Genomic DNA, 15,933 nt, shown 5'->3' with positions numbered 1-15,933 from the left:
AATTAAAGCAAAAAGAGATGGGCTTAAAGCTGATCCCTGATGTAATCCAACAAAAATAGGAAAATATTTGGTCAATCTTCCTTCAGTTCGAACACAAGTAACAACTCTAGTATACATATCTTTAATGACTTGAATATAAGTAATAGCAAAACCTTTCTTCTCAAGAACTCTCCAAAAGATATCTCTCAGAATCCTATCGTAAGCTTTTTCTAAATCAATAAAAATCAAATGTAGATTCTCCTTATTATCTCTGACTTCTCCATCAAACTTCTCAATAAATGTATAGCTTTCATAGTAGACCTGCCCGACATAAATCCAAATTGATTATGAGAAATCTTTATAATACGTCTTAACCTTTGTTCAATTACCCTCTCTCATAATTTAAAGTAATAACAAAAACATATGCTAAAGCAAAATCTAAAATAGCTCTACCTTCTTCGTTAATCACTCCAAAACCGTAGCCACCATGAATATTTCTAAAATCTTCTACCATTCTACTGACATGTCCATTTAAATCACCTCGAATAATTTTTTTTTTCTTCAAGAGATATTCTTTGTATTAAGTCTTCTAAGTCATTCCAGAATTTATATTCCAGAATTTATATTTAGACCCAATTTATATTTAGACCCTATATCTAAACCCACTTGAGGAGCATAAACACTTATAATATTAAAAATTTTAGGATTAATGATAATCTTAAGGGCTATAATTCTATCTCCAACTCTATTAATTTTTACAACATTATTCTTCAAACTCTTATCTATAATTACACATACACCGTTGCTATTGCGACTCTTACCAGAATACCTAAGTTTAAAACCTAAGTTATCAATCTCTTTAGCCTTTTCTCCAACCCATTTAGTTTCTTGAATACATAAGATATTAATCTTTCTATGAATCGTAATTCCGAGCATTTTTCTGGATAGTTTTAGATTTGTTCTAACAACCGCCATCTTATTAAGGAGTGCACTTTGGAGTTCAAGAATTCTAGACATACGAGCATCATCATCGACACTCGGACTTCAACCTAGAGCTTGAAGGAGCAGAATTTCACTCAGACTTTGGCCTTGAGTTCGAAGGATTGGTGTGTTTGCTTTATGTTTCGTCTGTTATGTTCTCTCACCAACCTGCTGTTTTGCCTTTTTTGTGCTCTCACCAACTTAAATTTTCTTGTTGGGTTTCAAATGATGAGCATTTTGATATTTGATGATTTTCTTCTATTTGACATGATTTTTGAGTATTTCTCAATTTCTTGAAGCATATCCTAAAACTGTAATACATTATTCATCAATCTTTATATTTTGAATTTTCAAATTTGAATTATTTCATCAACATCCGGAGATATTTTTCGTCTATCGAACAAATAATTTGGATTGACGTATGGAGATAGTAGAAATTTGTGAAAGATCGGTATCAGAGGAAAAAAAAATTAATTACATACATTTTAAATGTTGCTATTTACAAAACTAGCACCCATGTGTTTTTTGAATATACGGGAATTTGATGAAAATGAAAAATGTGTGTTGGGTTTTTATCGTGAATTTTAATTTTTGAGCGAGAATTTGAAAAATGGACGAGGGAGGGCGCTAATTTTGTAAATAACAATGTTTTGAGTGTCGTGTATTAAAAATATTGATTACGAGTTTTTAATGCCTCAGTGATTAACACGGGTGCTTTATGTCAAATTTTGTTGTAGATGTTCTAAATTTTTATTCTCTCATTAAATTTTTCTCCCTTTTAGAGATTGCGATAAATTTTTATTTTAACAGATTTGTTGCATCTCAAAATTTTGACTTGATTTATGTTAGACTTGAATTGCATGCTGTTTTTGTTATCACACGCATCAGTGAGCATCTCAGTCACATGCACCACTAAATTGCATGCTGACACTTTTATAATCATTTTCATCATATCACCTGCTCGTGCTCACATATGCTACTTATACTCTATTGTATTCCTACGGGTCACACCGTGCATCCCTCCTCTTTCCCCCAAGCTTCATTCTATCCACCTCGTCCTTCATTGATTCCGCCCATGCAGCATTGTCACTTACATTTCTCCACTCCAATAATACTTAATAACTAGTAAACTTCGAAATTTGCTGGGTTACAAAATATGACTGGATATAACGCCATCCTCTCTTTCCTTTTAGGTTGATTGAAATAATCAACTTGACTCAATTTATAAATGTTATTGATAACTAAGAAAGTAACTATTGAATTGTGCTCATATTATGTTCACAAACATTACAATTTAGGGTATTTATAGAATCGTTACACAAGGTGTGCCAAGGGCCATACAAGAAGAAACCAAGAAAGTTAATAACCAACCTACAGCTAGCAAAAAAAAAAAAAAAAAGGTAATAAAAATAAAAAAATAAAAAAGATAGAAATAAAAAAAAAGGGTTAGCTTCAAGAAACCAACTAATATGAATGACTAGGTGTAAAACCATTTTCCCTCTCTCTCTCTCTCTATTTCTTTTTGTTGCCTTTTAGGTAGATTAGGAGAGTCAAACTAATTATGTTATTTCCTCCATAGCAAACTGAATAAATTTTACAAGTCTCATAAACTTTTTTCACACCTATTTGGATCATGTTTTGGTATCAGAGATTTGATTAAACCCAAAAAATCTTAGGAAAAAAATGTAAGAGAGTTTCATGGAAACAAAACCCATGCATTGGATAAGAGCCATGAGTCAATGCATGCTAGTGTTAAAAATTCTAAAATATTTGAAGTGGTTATGTTTGACTTCTCCAATTGGTTGACAAAACTCATGGGGATCATTCAAGCTCTTCTTGTACCACAGTGTGTACTTTTAGTGCGTTAACTAATAGTTCAAACAAATCATGCATGAGCAAAAAAGAGCCAAACAAGAAACATGATGAGTAACATAATGGTAAGCATTTTCTACTGATGTGCTTCTTTAGATTTCTGCTAAGGAGTCCATAGTCATGCAAGATTCTATTAGGAAAATGGATATGGTCAAAGAGAACTATAGAGTGAATATTATATTGGTCTCTAAGGCCAGTATGATAGGAGGTTGACCATGTATCTAGGAAGCCAAACATAATGTTGGGACAAGTTAAATGGATTTAGAAGAGAAAAATTAATTTTTATGTTGTTGCTTTAAAGGAAGAGAAAGTAAAATTTTTCTATTTTTTTTAGGCAACTACAATTTATTATTGGGGTTAATGTACCGATTTTAGTTTTTTTTTTTTCAATGTTTAAGCAAAATAATTCAATCTCATAAAAAAGTTCGGCAGCATGCGTGGTTTCTAACCAAGGAAGTCATGCAAAGTCGTTATGCCAATAAAATGATCGTCAATTTGGATCGCTTTATGATTTGGACAAGCTATTTTGCTTGGATGAAAATATTCATTTTGTTATAATCAAAATCAAAATCATTAGGCAATTTTATCATATTTTGAAGTTATGATTATTTAATGATTGATTGCATTTGCAGGAGCAAAATTTCACAATAACAGAAGTTGTGATTGAAAAGGCTCTCATAAAAAAAAATTATGTTTAACCCTTGGAAAGTTAAACTTAAAGGTATAAAAATAATGCAGGGCTTGCATTATAAAGTTGCAATTTAATTTTTAAAAATAGGATGAGATATCAAAATTATGATATAGAGAGATTTACTTGGTGATACTCAATGAAAATATAATAAAATTACTCTTCAAAATCACCCTCCCTTATTTCAAGTAACTCATCACTTTTTAAATAGCTAATTAGAAATAATTAAATTTTCTTAAGGAATAACTAATAAAAAGTGAAATGTATGCATAATATTTTAGATAAATATTTTAAAAATACTTGTATTTAGAATTGTGAATAAGTATGAATTGACTCTTACTTCCTCAATAAATATGAGGTTTTATAATACAAGTAAGCATAAAACAATAGATCTTTTTTCCCCCTCATGTTCTTTTCCTCACCTCTTTGACTAATTCTAGATCAAGAGGCCAACCCTTCTCTCTCCCTCTCCCTCTTTTCTTCCCTCTAGTAGGCATGAAGTCTGTGGATCATGCAACTGTGGCCATGATTTATGCAACTGTGGCCATGATTTTTCAAGTAGCGGACCTTCAATTTCCCTCTTTTTTTTTTTCTTAGATTATATATAAACATTGCTTTGTTTACTCAATTCCCCCAAAAATCTTATTTCTGTGTCTAACTTAGATATGACTACTATTTTATAGGTCTTTCCTATAGCTATTCTAGATCATTGGAGGTACACAATTTTTTTGTTAAATTATAATAAAAAAATACACCATATGATTTGGTAAATTATCACTTCTAAATGTTGTTTAGTTTGTCAACGTGGGCGTTAATATCTAAAGGATATATTAATTTTAATTGGATTGTTGTGTTAATAGAAGGAAATGAAGTATAACAAATAGATTACATTGCATCATTTTTTATCATATATCTAATATTTTAAACTAGCATTCTTCGTTTAAATTAAATGAACTATTGCTAATAAACTTAATTTAAATGTGCTTTTCTTGGTAGTACTAAGAAGGGTATAAAATAATGTGACATGCTTTGCAAGCATTTGTTGTGTACTTGTGCTGAAAAAATAAACTTCTTTAGCCATATGCAAATGAATTTTTGCTAATAAACGTATTTTAATCAAGCTTTTCTTGGTAATATTATGTATACATTTTTTCTTTTATGTAAGAATGTTATAGAATAATGCAATATGATTTACATCCATTTGGAGTTTACTTATGCATCTTATATATCTGATTTTTTGTTTGATAAAATGTTTTGTTCGCTGGTTAATTATAAGCTTGCCTCGGAAGTCATTGTTTCTAGTTTATTGTTCTTATTTATGTAAAATTTGTTGATTTTTGTTTACTGTTTTAGGTGTGATTCGTTAAATATATGAGTAATTTTGTTACATGCAAGTTTTACTTATTTGGAACTATTTGTATATATATTGCTTTACCTATTTTTGAGCCTAATTGCTTGATGCTATTTTCTTTTTTTATTTTAATTCTACATGAGTAAAGCTAAAAAACACTTAACACATTAGAAGAAAAGAAATGTATAAACAAACCCCCGTCTTATACATCTAGTTTTTGTTTCTTTAATTTGTGGGTATATCGATAGTGCTAAACACTTCCAAAGTGTTAGCACAATTTGACTGATGGAGTTGAGCTATTTAATTTCTATTTTAAACATATTTGCTATATTGCATTTGAGAAACTTAGAAATAATTTCATTAAATTCATACTTTCATAGAATTGTTATCTTTTGTATCATTAGGCTCTCTGCTCATTCTGGTTATGGTAAATTTTGGCATTTTTTTAAACTTTTTTCTTACTTTTGATCATTTAACATCAACTATTACTATTCTTTTTAGTGTGTAAATAATTATTTTTTTAAAATTCTTTTAAAGTAAATGATCATTTATTTTTCTCCATTTGTTTCTATAGCCAGGTAAATTGAGAAAAAAAATTTTCTATTTGGCTATGCATTGTTCATGTTAAAAATAGATAATAATACTTATCTTGATGACTAGTTTCATGTTGTATTCTTCTTTCTAAAATTATATACTAATTTTTTCCAATCACAGATTGCATCTTTTCGGGAAAGCAAGTCTGATGATAGGCGATTCTATATTTTTTCTCCAACAAAAACTCTTCAGTTGAAAACTAATTCAAAGGAAGATCGTCAGGCCTGGATTAAAGCTTTGATTTTGGCTAGGAATAAATTATCCTTACCAGAAAATCTATCTTTATTTCGAAATAATATATCTTTTTCAACTGAAAATCTTAAAGCACGTTTGCGTGAAGCCGGAATCAATGAAGGACTCATCAATGATTGTGAACTAATTATGCAAACAGAATTCTCTGAATTTTATAGACAGTTGAAGCTACATTATGAGGAGCATTTAGACTTTATTGGCTCATTTCATCAACAATTGGAGGTATTTATTATTTTAATTTATTTTTTTAGCTTTATATATTGGTACTTTTCTATGCTTTTCTTGGTGAGTTTTGTTTGTTTTTTTGAAGGACTATTAAATATATTTCATCTAGTCTATAGATTTAATTTTTGCAACATAAACTATGAAAGTTATAAATATGAAAATTTTGAAGTTGTAGCATTCATTAAGTTTTTTTGGTCCATCTCGCGATAGAGCTACATTAAAAATGTAGATTTAAGACGTGAATGCCTCCAAAGCAATGGGTATTGAATCTTGGAAACCCCTTAACTTAAAAATTTGACAGACAAATCTATAAGAGCATTAAATTGATACCTAATACAGCAAGAAACTTCTTAAAGATGAAGGCTAGATTGTTTGAAATATTGGATAAATCTCCAAATAACTTCTGCATATGGTAAATCAATGTCTTTTTCTATCATTTCCTTATTGTCATAAATAATTCTAATAAATTTTGGTTAGGGACATGTTACTAAGTTACTTTCATAACACGCAAAAATCATTATTATTTTCAATAATTTATTTCATTCTTTAATTTAATCCATGTCAACATCGAACTATCTAAGTATAATTTTAACCTTTTTATTTTTATATTTGTTACTCCTATCATTTCTCAAGTGCAATTTTTTAACTACTACTTTTTTGATTTTATCATATTTCTTTTGAACCAATGGTGCAATAATGCTTTGACACCCTTAAAGTGGCATGGCTTCCTAATACCAATGATTTTAGGTGCCAACCTAGGCACTTGCTCAGATGTAAGCCTGTAAAGATGTATTTGCTTTTTAACTAAATAAAAGCCAATATTAATTATGAAGAATATTTTTGAAAACTCATGTTTGATCATCATCACACTAAATATTATTGAATGAAATTATAATTTTTCAAGTTCCATTGGATTCTAAATTGCAACTCATTGCAAGATAGATTATCCTTGTAAGTATCAAAAATATATATTTAAATAAGAATACTTTAGTTTATAGAATTCGCGAAAAGAAAGTCTAATTTTACCATACAAATCTATTTCATCCTTACCAAATCCATTTTTTTGTCTGCGCACTAAATATACAGCGACCTAGTTCTTCAGCTCCTTAAATTCATCATCATCATCTTAAAAATTTATAACTCTATAATTTAAAGCTTTTGTACTTACATTTGATCAAATTTGTTTTCTAGGATGCATTCTTTTGTTGCTATTTTGAGGTGCTTTTTCTGCAATACTCATGTCAAATTATCATCATTTAAAATTAGCTTAACTTCTGCATCCAAACTATTATTACTTGTAGTTCTAATTAGAGGAGGTACACGCCTCATCGTTTGGCACCTTATGCAAGGCAATTGCCTAGGTAACACTTAAATACTACTGGCAACTTGTGAGATATGCGAGTGCCTTGGCCTCTCTTTGTCCCACATGGGCATATAGAGGAAGTGTCTGACTTGTATTTAAAAATATAATTCTTTACACCTTTGTTTATATTACATTCAATTAAGTTGTCAATAGCTTTTATGTTCTCGATACTTGATTTACAAGTATAGTTAGTCTAATCACAATTTACTCAAATTCATTTTCAAACTTCTTTGATATTCATCTAGTTATAATGGGATATTTCTTTATTTTGAACCACCCAATTTTAACTCTTAGAAGTTTTCTTCTTATTTACATATGTATGCTTTTATGTATCATATATTCAAGTTAAATACCTCACCTAAGTATCCTTTGTTTTAAAATTACCCATTTATTTTGTTAATTTATTCATGAGCTTGATTTCTTCTTTGCCTAAATTTTTCCTACCGTTTGAAATTATGACACTCAATAGGAAGCAATGGAGAAAAAGGATTCATGTAGCCGACCCCACTTAGTGGGATAAATGCTTCTTCTTCTTGTTGCTGTTGTATTTAATCTCCTTTTGGAATTCCTTCATGGGTGACAAAAAAGAAACTTGATTTACAAGTATAGTTAGTCTAATCACAATTTGCTAAAATTCATTTTCAAATTTCTTTGATATTCTCTTTTCATCTAGTTATAATGGGATGCTTCTTTATTGTGAACTACCCAATTTTAACTTTTAGAAGTTTTCTCCTTTTTTACATTTGTATGATTTTAAGTATCATATATTCAAGTTAAATACTTCACACAGGTTTCTTTTGTGTTACAATTACCCATTTGTTGTGTTTTCCTTCTTTGCCTACTTTTTTCCTACTGTATTTAATCTCCTTTTGGAATTCCCTCCATGGGTGAGAAAAAAGATTGAAGGGATGAGAGTTTTATTTCTCCGAAAGGATCTTTTGTTTTTACGATGGCTTTTCACCCAAAAAAACAGGCTGGTTTCAGAAATGCAATTTAATCGGGTTCATGGATTTTATAGATTTACAAGATATGAACAGTGCTCTCCTTGAAACATAGCAGGACATTTTGCCTGTTTTTTTAGCCGTAGTTTCAGTACTTTGAGGACAAATGGTTTATTGCTTTAGAAGGTTTGGGGCTTTGTATTTTTGGGAAGATGTTCATGATATTAGTGAGAGCTTCGAGGCTTAAATGACATATTTTGGAATGCGAGACATCAATTTTTGGATCTTTTTTCTTGTCACTCGTCATCTACCAAGCGTTTTTTCTCTCCAAAACTATTTATTATTACCACAGATAAAACTTGCTGTATCAGTACATGAAAACTAGTTCCGGTGTCAATGTAAGGATTAATTTGTGTTCTGAATCTCATTTGTCATCAGCCTTAACCTTCTGCTTTTAATTTTCAATTCAAAGAACACTATTAATAACGAAATCCTAGAAAGGAGGTCAAGTAGATGAAGAACATTGAGTGTTTAATCATTTTACAATATTTTGAAGTATGGTGTATTTGTTTCTCTCATGGTTAAGATTTTTGTCATAAGTCTTCATATTGCTATCATGATAAAAGAAAACCTCTTTAAGCACCACTTAGGTGGTTTGATGCATACCCTGAAACTATAAATCATCTTTCTTAATATTGTTCGGACTGAATAAGTTCGATACATTCACAAGGGACAAGCATTTTCCTATTTTTCCCATGAGTATCAGAAATCTGCCGTGGAAGTGGAGGAAGGCCACCATTACTCAAAACAAGGCACGACATGGCTTGGTAGGCACTTGAACATTCCTCTATGTTGTTTATTCGGCATGAAGGAAACTCAAAATATGAAAAAATTCTTCAACCAATTTTAGTTCAGCTGAACATAGGGGACATCATTCTTCAAACAAATGATATATTTCACCCCTAGTTGTAAAAGAAGCAGAATACTAGAAGCATAAACCCTAGTAACCTCTTAGATGAGCAATATAAATAAATGGATGTCTATACTCTGGTTTAAACAGTAAGAATTTATATTTTTGCTAGAGCTTGTGCAGTACTTCTGGAAGTCCACAGCTCTCGTTTTTTTTCAATGGCCATTCTGTTATATTCAATGTTAACTATAGGTGCTACTTCTGTTTAAGTTGTTCTCTTTCTCTCTTGCTGTTGCCTATGAAGAAATTGTCAGAGGTTGGAAGCATCTATAAATATTGAAAGGCATTACCATCACGTGTCCTTATTCATGGAGCTAATCTCTTAGCTGTGCATTTATCGTTTTTCTGCACAAACCCTTATTGTTTAAGTTGTGGTACGGTGGCTGTGTTTTGTTTGCGAAGCTGAAGGAGATATCCGACTTCAAATGTTTAGTAGTAAATTCTGTTAATATATTTTTTTTTTGCATTTGTAAATTATGATTCACATGTTTTTTTACCTTTTGGGAAAAAGTGATGTTTCACTGCCCTTTGAGCACTGCTGTCATTCAACTATCCATGACCTTGCATGGACTAGCCAACCCGACCTTATGATGGACTGGCTCTTTGTTGTATTTTGTGAGCTTTCTAAACTACTCTTTAGTCAGCTTATTGTAAACTACATTTTGTCTCATTATTGAAGAGAATACTTTTGTTCATTGAACTTTTACATCTTTTAAATACTTCTGTGCAATCAAGAAAGATTTTAACTTTTATTATCGAAGTTTTGTGTAGTATTTTTCGGTAATCATAATTTATCAAAAAAACATGTTTGGGTCTTTTATGAATCCTTTTTTGGGGTCGTATGTGGCTATCTTTGTTCGGTCATGTGTATAAAAATGCTTTCAATTTTCTTGGAGATAAAGCTTTTGAGATAATTTTATCATGGTTGATATTTGTAGCCTGGAAGTCTTTATTTCATAATCTGATTAGCATTCTCTCTCGAGGGAGTAAGCATCAACTATCTTTATGATAAGTAGTTACAATTCTATTGATGCAGGGGGTCAATGTGGACGATGACACTAGAATGATAAATGATGAATCACTGCAGTTAATGAAGCATGAATTTTCGAGCTCTGGGCATGGAAAGTTTAGTGGTATTGCTTATTCCTATAATTTTAATTCTGAGTGTTTAAAATTTTGAAATGCATCCGTCATTTTAGAAAGTTTCTTCTACATATGCATACCATATACATCTCTTGGATTGTTCTCTTTTCTCCCTTGTCTTTTTCTGTCATGTTAAAAAGCTGTGTTTCCTATATCTGTTGAATACGTGATACCTTAATTCAACACAGGAACTTGTTCGTAAAAATAGTGCATCTTTAAAATAAGAAACATGTTTTTCTTTGATTTTACTTCATTTGAATTTGTATTTCTCATATAATATCATTTTCATCCTGCTTTTCAGAGTACAGTACCACAGAATCATCAGATGATGTTGAAAAGCAAGAACTTGAAGAACTTTCTGATGAAGAACCTTGTTTTTTTGATACGAAGGAATGTTTCAATGAATTGGGTGTTGTGATAGTACCAGATCTTGCTGATGTGATTTGCAGCAGAAAAGATCACTCTGCTGGTAGTGATATGATGATCCATAATGAAGCAGACTCTAAGTATTATTGTCAGTTTCCACATGTTGAAAGGCGCAAGAAGATGCCAGATCCTGTTGAGAAAGAAAAGGGTGTAAGCCTTTGGTCTATGATCAAAGGCAATGTTGGTAAAGATCTCACACGAGTATGCCTTCCTGTTTACTTCAACGAACCATTATCATCACTACAGAAATGCTTTGAGGATTTGGAGTACTCGCACCTTTTGGATAAAGCTTATGCATACGGAAAAATGGTAGCAATTAGTCTTTGATTATACTTCTTTTTAGCATGTTATATTTTATGCTATTTTAAATATTGATTTCGCACGTTTTGTCCTAGGCCTGCTGTTCAAAAAATAGAAACACATTAATAGTCAATTTTAAGCTAATGTATTATGATCATTGTACTACCAGACTTAAATTATGGATGAGTTACATTAATTAAACTTTTATGGAACCATTTCAAATTTCAAATTTCAAATTTGTGCAGCATATTTGTGGCTTTTTTGATTTATTATATTGATGTAATTATCAATGAGTAGTTATTGATATCTGTTAGCGTTGTATTAGAACATAGCTTGGAACAAATGTTGTAAAATGCTTTTTGCATTTTATGAGATAGGCTTAGGTGGCCATCTCTTATGAAAACTTTAGGGAGTTGCCTATAAAATATTATTGTAATTTATGTTTAATTATGAATGAAGAATACATTTTTCTTTCTTTCAAAATTTGCATTTCTTTGGGCATAGTTTATGGTTTGTATCCTTTCCCCCACCACTTCATTTCCTACATATTTAGACTTGGCTTCTATTATTCCATCATGGCCAAGCTTAGCTCGCATTTATTTTCATTCAACCAATTGGTTGATTGATGTTGCCATCATCATCTACATATTGGTTGAATTGCTCTTTATGAAATATTTACTTATTCCGTGGCCGTGGTCAACAACTTAGCTTTGGCGTTACTATCATAATCCACTTTCCATAACAATTTAGGTAAGGTTTTGTCGTTCATTGTTTCTACATTGTAGGAATAGAACTATAACTTATTAGTAGACTTTTCATATGTGGCCTGAGCATTGCTCCTGTATTATCACCAAATTTTTGTGATTGTCAAAATTATTCAACTATATGATTAATAAATTCATCCACGAGTTTATGATGTCCCACACAGATCTAATAAACAATTGAACTCTTGTGCAGATTGATTTTGTATTGTAAAATTTCTTAGGTATAATCCAATGCTACTTGATGTCCTAGTCGTAACAAATATGTTTTTATCGAACGTCAACTTTCTGCTAGTAGTTTTGATTTCCATTGTGTCCATCTAATACTGGAGTTAATCGAGATCATAATAGAAAGCAAATATTTTAACTTGAAGCAACTAAGTGGTTACAATCAACACACATGACACCCATAAATCGGAAGTAGCAAAACACATGACACAAATAATCAAACTAGGTTGGGATCTCGGGATGTTGGTGGTGATTGACAAGGATTTAGCCATTTGACAAGGTATCAAGGAGTGGGTGAAGGCTGGAAGGCGCGGCAACAACAAAGGTGTGGACGGTGGCAGCAAAGGGGAGGAGTTGCGGCAAGGGTAGCAGGCTAGAAGGAGAGGAATGAATGGCTGGGTGGCTGGAATAACAAAAAACAACAGTAGAGGGCTGTTTCCGTGCTGCTGTAGCGAGGGGGGAATGTTGGCAGAAGTGATCGGGGTTGCGGGGAACTGCAGGACAACAAGAGGACAGTCGTCTGTTTTGGCGATAGTGAGGATTGGTGGCTGGATTGGGGAAATTGCAGGGAAAAGAACAAGGTGTGGTTGTCTAGGGGCAACTGCAACAATGGAGGGCTTTCAAGAGCGACATGGGGAGGATGTGAAAAGGGATGTGAAAGATAAACACCACATCGAGAGAGAGAGATACAATTGACACACCACCTAAACCCTTGGATGCATATCTCGAAGAGAGAAACTGACATTAACGACTGTCCTGTCAGATATCTGAGCCAACATTGACTGTCAAACCCTAATACAACACATATATAGGAAAGAATTGAATAGGAATGAAGGATAATAGGAGAGAAAGCATAAGAAAGGAAAATGAGACTGTTTTGTTTCGTCTCCTACGATTGCGAAATCCCACAACATCTACAGTACTGTGTACGTTGATCTCCCGGGGTTGGGGGGATCAGCTTCGACCTCATTTGTCAAAGTTTGTGTCTCCTTATCATATCACATTAGATCGACCACATTAAGGTGGTGGAAATGTTGTAATCTCTCAGTTAGTCAATCTTGTTGGCGTTGGCATTTCAAATTACATCTTGATAGAATATGTATTCATTCTGTTTTGACACAATCATAAGTGGAATTGTATGTGGATGAGTATCATCATGAACCAAGTTTCGAGCTATCAAATATGTAATTGACTCCATCTCTTCTTATTTGTCCGATTTTATCTGATAAATAAATATGGAAGGAGGAATCAATTCTTGGTTGAAATCCATTACAGACTATATTACATTGAAATATAACCTCTTAGAAGATACCTCTTCTTCTCTGAAAAGACCTGGATCACATGTAGGATGTTGCTTCTTACAAAGCTTGTAAGATAATTTTCTCCTTATAAACTGTAAATGGATATACTGCTGAACTGAATTTAATACCCTAATGACTCCCCATGGGTTTTCCTGAGAGACACAAAAGAGTTCTCTTGGACATACTGGACCTCTCTCAGCAAGGGCAACTTAGAAAATAGGCTATATATCTGAAAAGTCTGAATTTCACTTATCTGAGATTGCCATATGTCTGACATCATCTTCTCAAACTCATGAGCCTTTTGGAGATCCAATACTAGTCCTGCAGATGCTTTTCTCAACATCTGCAAAACGGTATCTTGAGGCACCACGATCTCATACTTTGTATGAATGCCTATTTTCTCAAACTCACCGTTTTCTAGAATAGTTATTGTCAACTTAGTTGGAGTCTCTCTCCATGGTTCAACTCGAATCGTTGGCTTCTACTAATCCATTGGAAGTTGAATATCATCTCTAAAATCTTCATCTTTTTTTGGAACACCATTTATTTATTCAACTGCTCCCTGATCAGTGAAAGTGGTCACTCTCCTGGTTGTGCAATCCAATTCACTATGCCAAACCCGTAGCACTTGAAGCACTTTTTGATTGGGATGGAAACAAATGCGGCTTGGTTCCACCTGTTCTCTACTTTGAATAGTTTTTCTTCTTATGAGTTCAGGTTGGATGTTCTTTTGAGTATATTCTGGCTGTAAGATCTTGAGCTTGAACTTTGCCTGTAAGATGTGGCTATTGCCTGTGATGTGGTCTCTCCACTTCTAAGCTAGGGTGTGATCATTTTCTCTCTAGTAAGCTAGTAGGAACTGACGCTTAATCTCCCACTTCATCTTGGACCAATAGTAATCTGATATTTTCCCAAGCAATGTTGTATGGACTTCAGAAACTCCCTATGAAAATGGCGTGGCTTGTTTTCTTCATCATTGAAATTCTCCCTATGGAAGGGATTAATATTCTCATCTCTCTCCCCTTTGATTCTTCAGATCCCGATCGAAAATAATCTTCCCCTGGTTTCCATCATCAATCTCTGTAATCCACTGTTGAAGGAGACGGATTTCCCGCTGCTTCTCATCTCGGGTAGGTTCTGACATGTATATCCCTGGTGGCATGGTTATGGTTTGGGATTTATGGAAGTGGAAACTGTATTTGGTGGTAGGAAAGAAGTTTTTGTTTATGACAGATGCTAGGAAACTCTAGGATAGGACTATGGTTAAACTAGCTCTGATATTGAAGTTAATTGAAAGCATGATAGAAAAGCCATTTCATTTTTTGAAGTAACTAAACAGTTATAATCAATACACTTAAAACAAAAAAAATATAACAACACGACTCTCGAGAATCGAAAATAGCAATAAACACGATAAATAATCAAATTAGGGTGGGATCTCAGAATGACAGTTGTGATCGACAACGGTATGGCCATCCGAGCTAGGAGTGGGTGAAGGCTGGAAGGATGACAACAACCGAAGGGTGTGGATGGTGGCTGTGAAGGGAGGATTTGTGGCAAGAGCATCTAGTTGGATGGAGAGGAATGGATGGTTGGGTGGCTAGAGCAGCAGAGAACAACAAGAACTATTTTCTGGTGGTTGCAACAAGGGGGAATGTCGGCGGAAACGATGTGGGATGCGGCGAACTGCATAACAACAAGTGGACGGTTGTTGAATTGGGGAAATTGCAGGGAAAACAAGGTATGGCTGTTTGGGGCCAGTTGCAACAATGGAGAGCGATCGTGAGTGACGTGAGGAGGATGTGGGAAGAGGTAGGAAACATAAACTCTAGCTCTGGAGAGAGATACAGCCGGAGCATCACCCAAATCCTTTGATACAGCCTTAGAATGTAGAAACAGTTGCAAGTCGCTGTTCTGATAGAAATCCGAGTCAAAACTACATTTCAAATCCTAATACAATGCATATATAAGAAATAACAAAAAAAGAATGAAGGATAATAGGAAAAAAACATAAAAAAGAAAAACAGGGTTATTTTGGCTCCTCCTGCGATTTATATTTAACGGGCACTATAGTAGCGATAGTATTGCATCCGCGATACTGTCACAACTACAATATCGCGTCCACGCTAAGCTCCCATGTCACTAATGTGAGTGAAATATGTGATATATTTCTAACTTATTTACTCATATTTTTACATCTTTTGTACTGATATTATACTTGTCTTATTTGTGCAGGTGATAGGTTGGATGCGGTGTTGGAATGAAAAAAGATGAGTTTGAGCATATAATGGTTGATCTTGACCCAATTCACCCGCACCAACCTTACGGCGCACCCACGCCGTAACAATGCTCCTGAGTCGAAAACAGAGCACATCCACTCCCAAAACAAAGCACATCCGTGCCACATTAAAGCACCCGCGCTAGAAACGCGGCGTCCCCACATCCATACATTCTAGACTCAGTGCACTCATGCCAGCATCGTGGCTCCCCGTCATTCCAAATTCAACACACCCACATCGGCTTCGCAGCGCAGCAGGGCCATTCTCGCTTAACTGAAC

General features: G+C 33.3%; 1 protein-coding gene across 1 annotated transcript in view; it reads left to right on the top strand.

Annotated features, from left to right (window-relative positions):
• LOC110033044 (oxysterol-binding protein-related protein 2A-like) overlaps nt 1-15,933 on the top strand; it is a 48,366-nt gene that overhangs the window by 6,846 nt on the left and 25,587 nt on the right. The window contains exons 2-4 of the mRNA XM_020736897.1: nt 5,586-5,939; nt 10,253-10,349; nt 10,661-11,094. Coding sequence (XP_020592556.1) covers nt 5,586-5,939; nt 10,253-10,349; nt 10,661-11,094 — 885 coding nt within the window. The remainder of the gene's footprint in view (nt 1-5,585; nt 5,940-10,252; nt 10,350-10,660; nt 11,095-15,933) is intronic.

Source organism: Phalaenopsis equestris, unplaced genomic scaffold (genome assembly GCF_001263595.1).
Source record: "Phalaenopsis equestris unplaced genomic scaffold, ASM126359v1 Scaffold001081, whole genome shotgun sequence".
NCBI classification, from domain to species: Eukaryota; Viridiplantae; Streptophyta; class Magnoliopsida; order Asparagales; family Orchidaceae; genus Phalaenopsis; species Phalaenopsis equestris.
Note: the sequence above shows the minus strand (reverse complement) of the source record. Positions and strands in the feature narration are given on the sequence as shown.